At 59.9% G+C, this 12,379-nt stretch overlaps 1 protein-coding gene across 1 annotated transcript; it reads right to left on the reverse strand.

Annotated features, from left to right (window-relative positions):
* Positions 1 to 5,216: 5,216 nt before the first annotated feature.
* Positions 5,217 to 7,790, reverse strand: LDBPK_311920 (mannosyltransferase-like protein; the record flags this gene model as incomplete). Its single annotated transcript, XM_003863234.1, has 1 exon — positions 5,217 to 7,790. One exon carries the CDS (start codon positions 7,788 to 7,790, stop codon positions 5,217 to 5,219), a length of 2,574 nt encoding a protein of 857 aa, XP_003863282.1.
* Between the last annotated feature and the right edge of the window lie 4,589 nt (positions 7,791 to 12,379).

Genomic DNA, 12,379 nt, shown 5'->3' on the forward strand with positions numbered 1-12,379 from the left:
ATAATGTCGATAGGCCTTCATCGGAAACGCAACGATACATGGGTCAGGAGTCAGGCACAGAGAGCCTGAGCACCTGCTGCTGCTGCGTCACTTGCCGCGGCTCGGTTTCTTGCTCCGCGCTTCGGCAGGATGCTCCGGATCGCTTTCCCACGGCAGCCTCCAGCACGTGCCGGGGAGAGGAGAGGGGGGGCAACAGTGCGGCACTTACGAAGGACCGGGGCTCTATCTGAAAAACGGCTGAGGCCCCGGCATCGGTGCACAGCTCGCTCAGCTGCTTCCACGGAGCATCCGGGTGCGAATGATGTGGTGCTAGACATAAGCTCGAGCAGCAGAAAAGAAGGGGTGCTGCCGCGATGGACCACCAAGCAGCAACGCCTTTCTCTTTGCGGTGCGAGCCGAGCCTGCTGCAGTTGCAATCGTTGCAAGGGAGTGGCAGCGCAGCGCACCGCAGCGTTCAGGTCTTCTGAAGAAAAGGGTTGAGAGGGGGTTGCCAGACAGACGACACATGCGCCGTGGAGGAGGAGGAAGCAGGGAGGTGAGGAGGTGGGTGGCTCGAGAAGTGGTAGAGAGTACGGTGGCCGAGACCGAGATGAGACCACCGCGCAGCACATGATAGAGGCGCGAGTGGAGGGCGGGGGGGGGAGGGCGAAAAGAGCTGAGCTACGTGCAACTACGAGCATACATACATTTCCATGCAAGTAGAGAGATAGAGGCCGAGATGACAGCGCATCTATGATTTCGAAGGACGCCCAGCAAGCGCCCTGCACTCGTCCACGTGACCTTAGGATATGTGGCGTAAGACAGACAAGTACGTGTGCATGTCCAGCGAAAACATGCGAAAGGCACACGGGCGGTGGGGCGGGATATGGGGAGGCCGGAGAAAAAGCACCTCGCAGGCATAAACAGAGAAGGAGTACATAGACGTCTGGCCACAGAAAAAAAATGCTGCGGCGCGCGCGAGTGGCACAAGAGAAAAGGAGAATCACAAACGCTACACCGCCACTCGCGGCACCGCGAAGAGCGGCGCGCACAGCGTCCAAGTTCAGCTACCACGAGCGCCACGACTGCGTAGGCGCAAGAGCACGGCTCGCACTATCGGCTGCAGTGGCATCGCCACCCTTTGATACACCGTCCGCCAACACGCTATGCAATGGATGAGTAGGCGAAGGGACAGAGGCAGTACTACTGGGAAGGGGAGGGCGGGCGGTGGCTACTATACTGCGCGTGCCTTTGACTGTCGCATGGTGGTGCGACGCCGCCTCGGACGGCACAGCCGCACGGCGAGGGTGCTTCGGCTGCACCAAGTGAAAGGAGCGACCTGCCGTGCTGCTCTCTTGCGAGATGTGAAGTATGAGAGACATGCTCAGCAGTCCTTGCGCGGTGTCGACGTTGCCGTGCGTTGTGGCCTCAGCGGCGCTCGCGTCGGCACGAATGCCGTTTCTCTTTGCCGTGGCCTCGCATGCACGTCTGCACTGCTGGGGCGCAGGAGGCCGGGACTGAGGTGCGCGATGAAGAGGGAGGCCGAAGAGGCCTTCGGAGGCGTGTGCGTGCGTGCGTGTGCGTGTGTGTGTGTGTGTGTGTGTGTGTCGAAAAGGGAGCGGCTACTGCGTAAGCGAGGTCGCTTCAACACGCTCTTGGTTTCATCGAGAGAGAGGCGTTGGGATTCGCAGGTGTGGAGCAGCTGTCCCCACCTTTCGGAAAGCGGAGGCGCGTAGAAGGAGGCACCCGTGATCAGGAATGGTGGACCGGAGACCTTCATGCACCCCTAAGCACAAGACAAACGCCTAAGCAGAGGCGCAGAAAGCGAAGGCGAATATGAAAGTGACGCGAAGTACCTTCTGCTGCGTCGCGCGGCGATAGGCTCTTTTCGCTTTTACTTTCCTTCGTTTTCTTTTTTGTTCGGGGAGCGGGTGATTTGATCCCGAGGAGGAAAGGGTGATGAAACAGCACTCGCGCACGCACGCCAACATCTCCCGCGCGAGAGTCGCGTGGTGAGCGGGCGAGAGCTACGTGAGGACGAAAGCGACACGTTTCGAACGGACTGTTCCTGCTCTGACCTGTTCTGTGCGCTGAGCTGCCCCCTCCCGCAACATCAACAGCAGAAACACGAAAACAGACGTTGGTGGGCGAATAAGGAAACGGAGCGGCACGGCAGAGCGACGGCTGGCCTCGCAACGCGTAAACGACGCAAGAAGGATACGAGAGACGCGACTGATCAGGCTCGACTTTGAAGGGCTCGGGTGGGTGGCGCTCATGGCGGCGAGAGAGCTCAACACGGAAAGGGGGGCGGGCGGCGTAGGCCAAACGGCCGACAGAGCGAGCATGCACCACACTCCTCGCTACAGCGCTGACCGTGCTGTCTCCGCCATCAAACAAAAACAAAAAAGCATGCGCACGCCAATAGACCAAAGAGAGGAAGCCAATAAAAGAGTACGACATGGCCGTACTGCGCAAAACACGCACCGCGCGAGGATCAGAAGTTACACGAAGCGGGCAGACGCGAGCGGGCGCGAATACGCGGACGCACGACACGTAAACGCGAGGCATGGCCTCCGGCAGAGCTTCGAAGCCAACATCAACAGATGAACAAAAAAAAGAAGCGAAGGAGACATCCCAAATCCAAGACAGAATGAGCATCGAATGCCAATGGCGAAGACGGATTACGTGTGCGGCGGACCGAGCTACGCGCAAGAGACGATGTGCATCGCCAACAACAGCTACAACAAGAAAAGAAAGCACCTCTACATGGATATCGTCGCTCGAAGCGAGGAATAACAAAAAAAAGAGAGCAGGAGTGACGGTTGACCAAATCGAGGCTGCACATGCACACATGACGCATACACCGCAGTGTGTGTGCGTGTGCGTGTGGGGGGGGGCCCTCGAGTCGGAACGAAAGGCAACGCGTGCAGTCTTCCGTAGAACAAACATAAAAGAATGGGAGCAAGTAGTGCAATGCAGCATTCCAAAAAGAATAGAAGTCCGCTGCGGAAAACATGCCGGCCCTGCAACCTCGATGATCCGTGGACTCTTATCCGTTGTCTTCGGCTTGCTGTGGTGAGCAATGGGATTCTAGAGAAAACCACTCCAGGCACCGAGCGAGATATCAGCAGTGAGAAGTTCTTGAGTGCTTTCCATCATTACTTTGTAGGAAGCCCAGCCTACTCGTCTCACCAGGTAATCACAGCGAGGGTGAGGGAGCGAGCGACAGCTTCGCGTGCACGCACTTCTCTGCAGAGGGACGAAATTTCGAGATAAGGTGGAACAGCATTGCTGCTGCTTCGGCTTTCTTTCCCGCTCCCAAACGCCCGCGCATACCGTGCGGCGACGGAGAGACGACACAGACCACCTCTTTGTCGGCCCTACACGTATAGCTGCGCGCGCGCGCGTGTGTGTGTGTGTCTGTCACCCTTTAACTCTTTACGTCGGGTTGGTGTCTGGGATGGTCCGAGGGAAGGCGCAAGGAGCCCTGAACGAAACAACCGATCCCCCTCCGAAAAAGAAAAAAAAAAACGGTGGGCCCGCGAAGCCAGCACGGAGACGCGCCAACAACGAAGAGAGAATGATACGAAAGGGCACGTTTACGACAGAGGTGGAAAATGCGCGGCACGCGCTGAGGCGAATACAGACAAGGCACCACAACACCGCGGTAGACGCGGTGACATGACAGAGAGAGGCCACCGCAATAAGAGACGCGCTCAAAGACGCACGCGTCGCCGCACAAGGAAAGGGCATGCACTTGGGGAGCGGGCTGCATCGGAGGTGGGGTGTGGGTGAGTGGGAGAGTGGGCGTGAGTATTTTCGAATCAAACGCCAGCTCGGCTCACGCATCACCAACCCCATGCGTGCTTGAAGGTAGTTGTGCTCGTGGCGCACCTTTTCGCCTCCCGCTTCGTTTCCTCTTGCGGTCTGAATGCTCCGTTTAACGAACAAAAGGAAGATATCGTCAGCCAACGCACTTCAAGTTTCTGCGTCACAGTCAGCCCTTTTGTGACCAGCTGGCCTCTGACTTGTTGACGTCCCCTCCACCCCGATTCCACGGGTGACAATGTCGGGTGGCGACGTATAGACAAGAGCTACCGAGCATGTGTACACCTCCGCAACTGAAGAATCTTGCTTAGTACAAGAAAAAAACGGCCAGTTCAGGCTCTGAGAGCTGCAGAGACGAACGCTAGGTGGAGAGATGACGGAAAGGCGGACCAGAGAAACAGGGATATGCTCGTGAGGAAAACAGAGGCACAAGAGCGAACCAAACAGCTGTCGATGTCGTTCGGCATCCAGCAGGCAATGAAAGATAATACGAAGTAGCAAGCAACTCGTGCATGCCTATGCCTTCTTCGGCCCACCGGGAGAATCGAGTTTCGATTCTCCCCACTGCACCGCTTGTGGCGCACGCATTGCACGCAGAGAGCGCTAGTTGCTGCAGCGACGCAGCAGCATCACACGGAGCGGTACCGCAGCACACACACACACACACAAACATATATATATATATATGCATCCGGGTGATGAACGTACCGAAAAACAACGTGAATGACGAAGGTCAGTACGGCACGCGGCGGAGAAGAGTGCCGTTTCGGCGTTCGCCGGTGCTGCAGTTAAATGGTAGTGCCTAAACGGAGTGCACGGTGGCCTTTATGATGGAGGTGTGTGGGGAGAGCAGACACGCGACGGCTAAATCCTCGTTTCTCTCCCTCTCTCAACTCCGCTTCCCATTCGGCGTGATCGTAAAGAACTCTGCAACCGCCGCATACAGTTTCCAGCGATATTGGGCAAGCGGTCCAACACGGAGGACTGTGTGCCGGAGGGGGGAGCCCGTAAGCAGGAATGCGACAGCAACTCGGTATGGGCTTCGCCCTCCACTGGTCCTCCAAAAAGGAAGGTTGCCTTCAACCTGTGGCCAGAGCGCGCCTGCCCTCCCTCCATTGTGCATTCGCACCGTTCCAAGCACAGCCGCCACAGGCGTGCCAGGGAGCACAGATGACCTTCGTTGAGCGGCAGCTGTGCGTGTACCACCGACCGGCCGTCGTCGGCCACGAGTGCCAAACTCAGACCAGTCCTGTGTCTCTCTCCTGGGAAGCCCAACAAAACAGAGAAACGGCAGGCACCCACCTAGCGATGCGCTGCACCGGCAGGCGCATGTAGCTGGGGCCCCATTCTTCGCTATACACATTGAACTCCGCAACACACCCAAGAGAAACCAACGAGTCGCACGTGACTCAGCCGCGCTGCCTCCCGATCACAGAGTCCACAAACAGACGGTCCATGCGGTCCGCAACAGCCTCCTCGCTCAGCTCACGCACAGCGTACTCACGCGCACGACGACCAACGCGCCGCGCGTGCTCCGGGTGCTCCACGACGTACCGCATCAGCTCTGCAGTCTTCTCCACACTCGGGATGGCCATCTTCATGCCCTCCTCGTACCCGTACGGCGAATTTGGCGAGATCTCTTCAAGCCCGTCCACAGGAATGCGGAAGCAAGAGTCGCGCTCCATGAACCGCAGCGGCCCGCCCCACTCCGTGACAAGCACCGGCAGCCCCATCGCCATCGCCTCCACGGCAGGAAGGCCCCACCCCTCCGCCTTCGTCGGGTGCACAAAGGCATCCGCGTTCGCGTACATCTGAACAACTTCAGCCGCGCTCACCTCGCCCGTGACAATGATGATGTGGGGATAGTCAGCCATCGACGTCATCCCCGGCAACGCACCGCCGCGTCCCCATGTCTCAATGAAGTGTAGGACCGAATCGCGAGACAACTCAGGAGAATAGCGATGTGTGAGGCGTGTCTTGATCACCAGCGTCGTGCGCTCACGCAGCTGCGACGGGGCAGAGGGGCCGAACGCGGCCCAGTACGCCTTCAGCAGCACGTCCCACCCCTTGCGGCTCTCCCACTTGAAGCTCGAGAAGAACACGTACCGCTGCAGCCGCTCCTCCTCTGTCAAGCTCGGGCGGTTGTCGCACGACGATATGCTCGCGCACCTACTCATCGTGGGCTGCCGTGCGTAGTTGGCCGGGTCGTACTCGTACACATCCACGGCCTCCGGCACAACGCGGATCTTGTCGGGGCTCACACCGTTGCGGCGGTAGATGGTGGCGAAGAAGTCCGCCGTCGTCCAGATCTCGTCGGCACGTGTCCGCATCGGCACTATCCACTTCTGCTGGATGTTGGACAGCTCGCTCATGCTGTGCCCGATGTACACCTCTGGGCACTCATGGAACCGGCGCTTGGGAACTGGGAAGAAGCGATGGGCGCGCCAGTGTTGGAAGACGAGGAGGGCGCGGTGGCGCAGGCTATCGCGGAAAAAGCTGTGGGTCGCCGGGGACGACACGCTGCTGAACAGATCCCTCACACCCCCGTATGCAAGCTGAAGGAGCGCGTCTCCGGATTTCGGGCATGAGCTGCGCCCCCCGCCCCCCATCACACCGATCCCGTAGCGCTCCATCAACGGACGGATGTACGCCATCGCCTCACGGTTCAGCCCGATACAGGGAGCGCTGAAGTCCGTGTGGTACCGGATCACCGGCGGGAGGCAGTTCTGCACCACAGCAGTCCGCTCTGCAGAGTGGTGCGAGTCCTCACCACGAAGACGCCACGGCACTCCCACGCGGCGGCGCTGCAGCTCCGTCACCACACTGTATGCGGTGCGGCCGTACCGGTCCAGCAGCGAGAACACAGGCCGCTGCAGCGAAACAACGGCAGGGAGCGCACGCACGCCGGCAACGTCGTCGCGCACCACCGCAGCAGCGCGACTGCCCCACACCTGCCACGCAGGGTACGCCTCCTGCATCCGCAGCGTCAGTGCCCACCCACCACGGTCCACGGCACCCATCGCGTGGTCATCGCGCACACTCACGGCGTCCCTCACAGCGGGCTCCGACAGCGCGCCCGCAAGCCCGCCAACAGCGTCGTACACACGGCGGTCGAAGATGCCGCAGTGCAGCGACACGGCGTCCACCACCTCCTCCCACGATGCGCGCTGGTCCGCAGCGCTGTACCCGCTCAGCCGCCGCGTCAGGTACGGCAGCAGCACCTCGCCGTTGTGTGTGGCCCCTGTCATCCCGCCCTTGTCCACGACACGCAGCGAAGCGAGCTCCCTTGCTGTGAGCCGCGGCGGTGGGTGGCGCCAGCCGCCGCTGTCGCCACCGTGCTGCAGTATAGTGCACTGTGCAGCTGCGACGCGGCCGCCGTTGCGCTGCGTTGCTGTGCGCACAAGCGCGTCCAGCAGCCCAGTGCCCTCGTGGCGCGTCTCCAGCGCGTCGCCGGGCTCCGTGTACGGCATCCGCGTCGCGCCAAGGAACGACGACAGCACAACGAAGTGCGACCCGGCGCGGCCGCCACGCGTGCGCAGTGCAGCGTCCACGAGCACCTCCACCGTTGTGTCCGGCGCCGGCGCTGCAGGTGCCACCAGCGTCACACGGTCGCCGAGGCACCGCGCACCGCCACGCGCGGCACCGCCAAGAGCGGCGCGCACGGCGTCCATGTTCAGCTCCCACGCGCGCCACGACGGCGCAGGCGTCAGCTCATCACGGGGGCGGCCCTGCGGAAGCACATCACCGCTGTGCAACACGCCATCAGACAGCACGCCACGTACCGCGCCACCGAGTACAGAGGAGGCTGCAGCGGCCCCGCTTACAACCACCGCATGCACCTGGTAGGCAGGAGCCTGTGCGCTGTTGGCGCCACGATGGCAAAGGGCGTCCTCAGACTGCACTAGCGGACCGAGCAAGTTGCTTAGGAGCACGTATTCTGTCGTGTTCCCGGAACCGGGGTCGCCACCGTGCAAGAGAGGCATGATAAGAGACACGTTCGTGAGAGTGTTCTGCGGCTCTGGAAGTTGGCTGCCGGCTCGGGGCAGCGGTGCCTCGGTTTCTGCCATGCTGGCGTCCTCACTGGGGATGTCGGGGAGCTTGCGAAGACTCGCGAAGAGCGTCAGTGACACAGCAATGAGAGCCGCACCGATAAGGCACTGGCGAAACGGTACGTGGGGTCGGGAAATCCTTGCCTGTGGTGCCGTGGCGACACGAAAGGGGCTGTGCGGGAGCGAGTCTAGGGCGAGCTCACTGCCGCTATCGTCCTCAGCCGACCGGTGACCGGGATTTCGCTGATAGAGGTTCCACATGGTCGGCTTGGATGCCTCTCCGATGCGGTGCAGGCACGCACGAGGCAAAGGACTCGCAGCGCCGGTGGGGCGTTCTTTAGAGGGCGGGGGACAGTAGAGGACGCCTGTCTGCGAGAAGCGCGATGACGGGTGTGTAGCAGATAGGCAAGGAGGTAATCCTCCGCCGCTGAGCCCCGATCCGGACTGAGAGATGTTCGGGTGCGGAGGGACCGGGCACGTGGTAGGAGGGAAGGGGAGGAGGGAGGCGATGGGAAGCCCGGACCGCCGGCGCCAAGCAAAAAAAAACAAAGAAAGTAAAAGCACGCACGATGTTCGCACGACGTTGAGAGCTCCCAGGCGCACACGCACACGTGCACACGGAGAGTTCGGCGAAGCGAACGGCAGGCTCTGGTTCGCTGTGCTTTCCCGCTTTCTTCTGTGCTCAAGAGCATACAGGCTCAGCTTAAAGCTGAGACAGCAAGAAGTAGCAGCGCCACAGACGAGACGTCTGTGGCCTGGCGGCGTACTTTCCTGGCTCTTAGGGATAGGGTGGCGCGGTTTTGTAGGGCTATCAGTGGCACGCCCGGGATGACGCTCCCAACGACGCACGAGGAGTAGTGGAGAAAAGAAAAGGAAGAAGCGAGAGACTCCAAAACACTAAACAATCACCCATAAGCAGCCCACCAACGCGAGATTATGCGACAGCGCGATGGGCGCCTGTGCTCAGACCACTAACGCGTGACGATAAGAACAAGCAACGGGAGGAAGGAGTGAATGGGAGGTGTGAGGGACGAGCTCAGACCGTTACGAAAAACGAAAAAGCCGCACAGTGAGAGGATATCCACCAGCGCACCGTGCGCGCACCGAAGGGTACAAGCGACAGGGAGAGTACGAGCAGAAAATGAGGGGAGAGGGCGTGTCCCTCTTGGTGGCGGAAGGGGAGAACCGAAAGCAGAACAGAAGAAACGAGGCAACAGAAGGCAGACAAGCTGATAAATGCTCTCGGCCTTGTCGAGGTGGCTTGAATGGTCTCACGGCTCAGGGCCGAAGGTTGTACATGCGCACACCCGCACTCTCAGACAACCACGCAGGGAATGCAGACAGACGCAAAACAACTTTCAAGCAACACACGGATGCCGGACTGCAGGGCGAATGAGTAGAAAAAGAAGGGGGAAAATGAATAGACGCGATAGGAGCGGTGGCGTGTGCTAAGAAACGGGAAAAAATCAGGACAGGCACTGCAGTATCCGCGACAAGACGAAATTCGGGGACGGCTAGCCGCCGGCTCACGGGCTCCCGGTGAGGAGAGGCAGGGGCGGGGAGATCAATGATGACAAAGGCAAGCAGATAAGCCTTCTGCTCCTTTTCCCAGGCTTCTGATGCTAAAAGCGCTGCCACAGCGAAAAAAATGACTGTGCCTCGCTCTGCACCTGGAGGCTTGGACTGCATGCGTGTGGCGTGATGTTGTCTTACTCTCTGTTGCGCTAACAGGAGAATGTGCGTCTCCTCTTTCTCGCCTATGCGCTGCAATGGTTGCACTGTAGCTCGAGCTCAGCCGCACTAGGCAAACCCCCAGGCGAAGACGAGAAGCGGAAGGTGCCTTCTCCCGTGTATGCGTACGGGTGCGGGGTGCGAGCAAGCAGAGGGAAGAGGTAGAGGGGTGGGGGTAGGGGCAGGGAACGTACGGGGAGAGAGGTTATTCTTCAGAACTGAGCATAAGGGCAAAGGATGAGCAGCGAGACAGAAGTGGAGCAGGAGGGACAGAGAGAAGAAGATCGAAGGGCGAAGCAAACGCAGGCGCTGAAGAGGGGCCCCGCACGCGGAGGGAAGTCAGGCAAACAACGAAGCGGTACATACAAAATCATGAAAAAAGGAAGGCTTGTCCTCGCGGTGGTGGGGCCTCGCTCACACAGTCTCCTAGCGACTTGTGATGATACCAACGTGTGCGTGTGTTTTGGTGGGTGGGTGGGGGGGGCGGATGGCGAGAAGAAGAGACCCCACGTCGTGCCGTTGTCTTTTTTTGTTGTTGTCCCTTTCGCCTTTTGTTGAAGGGGCCGTGCGTGTCTCTTCACCGTTCGAACGCGTCCTCAGCAGCTTCCCTGACGCCGACGAGGCTCCGAATTTCGGCCGTGAGGGCGTCGAAGACGCTTCTGGGGCACGAGATCGAGAGAGCGAGAGAGAGAAAGAGGAGGGGAGGGAGCAGAGCGTTTCTTCACAAACACCATGGCACGGCTACACAGCAGCCGGCGCGGCACCCACGAACGAGAATGACGGAAGAAGCACAAAGAGCTTCCCTTGACTGTCGACCACTTCTCCTTCCCCTCTCACTCGCCCTTCAACTTCCGCCAGACTATGTGGGCAACAGAAGGAAGGATGGGGGGAGAAGGGCGAGCGGGTAAGACCGTATCGAATCTCTGGGCACCGCTGTTCGAGGTCAGGAAGAGGAGGAGGCGAAACTGCTCTCTTTCGGGGTGTGGGTCCGACCAGGAGTGCGTGTGTGTGTGCCGCAGCACCGAAGCCTTCTCAAAAAAAAAGGAAGCGGAACATGAAAACAAGACGCAAGAGAGGGAGAGTAAGAGCGAGGGCAAGGAAACACCTGTCTTCGAAAACAGAGGCGGGCACGAGCAGCAAGGCGGAAGTCCGCCATTCGTCCGTCGACAAAGGAGGGAAAGCCTGCGCACCGACACCCCTTTTCTTCAGCGAGCGAGTTGACATCACAAAGGAAGGAAAATTACACATGTATATATGAAAAGGTGAAGCCCATGGCGCTTCTTCTTCCTCGGACGCCTCCTTGAGCTGCGTTTTTCAGTTCACCCTGCGCTCACGAACGCGTCTCGGAAGCGGTAGGATCCGTAAGGACACTAAAGTCTGCGTCTCCGGGCATCACCGTACCACACCTCTTGGGTAGCACTCGCGCCGGCGAAGACACTTCAGCAAGCCTGGAAGTGAGAGCGTGAGACTATGCCTCAGTGCGCAGCCCCCCAGAAGAGACATAAGAAGAGAGCCGATGGGTGGAACAATAAGAGAAAGAGGGAAGGGCGCGTGATATCGTGAAGCCTGGAGACGCACACCACAGGCACGAGACACCGGCAACGAATGGGTGATCACGCAGCTCCAGGATACACCCGCTACTCACAGCAGCTTCACAAAGAGGGGACACCTTTAAACGAGCCTACCAGAGTTTTTTCGCGTCTTGTACTGTGCCCGCTTCTCCGCCATTCAACACGGCTTAGCCTCCCTCCCCCCAACTCTACACCCCCTCCACGCCGGTCACAGGCCCCCATCGCGTGGTGCGAAGCAGCCCTGCACACACGCGTTACAGCCGTGCACCGACTCAGTCACCTGAGCGTGGCCGCTGCCTCACACTCTGCCCGCTCGCCTCACAGCCACGCTGACACCTTGCCCATCACGTGGATGGCACAAGCGTTTTCGCCATCGCAGGTTGCTCTGGCCCCGCTACGTCGTAGGCACTAGGCCATGCCACCACCAGAGGTGGCTCGGCATTGGCAGGGTGAGGTATGGGGATACGTGGCTTTTCCGCCGAGCGTCGGTGTACTGAACAGTGAGATGCCACGCTCTGAGGTATCTCCCGACATCACAGGGATTGCGGATGTGGTTCCTTCCAAACACTTCTGCCTTCCACACAGCCAGCAGAAACCGTATTTGGGCGCCAATGAACCTCGCTGCGCATGGAATACGTCAACCCCTCCTTTAGCGTGTCCGTGAAACTCTGCGTCGATACGAGACATTGGCGCATGCACATCTACGCGAAAAAAAAACCCTGAAGAGGAAATACGCAGCTCGACCTTCGCGGGTGGTGACCTCGGTCGTATGCTGCCGCTCCGTAGCGGTGCCAACACGCCGAGCAGTTCTGCATGTGCGCGCACCATCACCACCACCACATCCAAGCAGGTGGAAGCGCGCAGAGAAAGAGGAAACGCTCGCACTGCCGCCCAAAAAAAAAGAAGAGGAGGCGTCACGGCCTAACTCGACAAGGGCGGGCGAGGGGCACAGACGACCGTCCCGCTGGACGGCATCGGGCAACACGGGAAAGTAGCCGATGTGGGGTGTGCGGGGGTAAAGTGCAGAAGAGAGGGAAGGGAACGCAGCAGGGGAGCGTATGAGGACCTCCCCTCCCACGCCAGAACGGTCAAGCACGCGCTCACCCGAGTCCGCGCCCTGTCGGCTCCGCCTCGCACCCCCCACCCCCACACCCCGCTGCTCCTCCAGCGGCCGCTCAGTTCTCCCGTGGCGCGTTGCGTGGGTCGAAAGAAAAAGTGCGC

This window comes from Leishmania donovani, chromosome 31 (genome assembly GCF_000227135.1).
Source record: "Leishmania donovani BPK282A1 complete genome, chromosome 31".
In the NCBI taxonomy this organism is placed as follows: domain Eukaryota; phylum Euglenozoa; class Kinetoplastea; order Trypanosomatida; family Trypanosomatidae; genus Leishmania; species Leishmania donovani.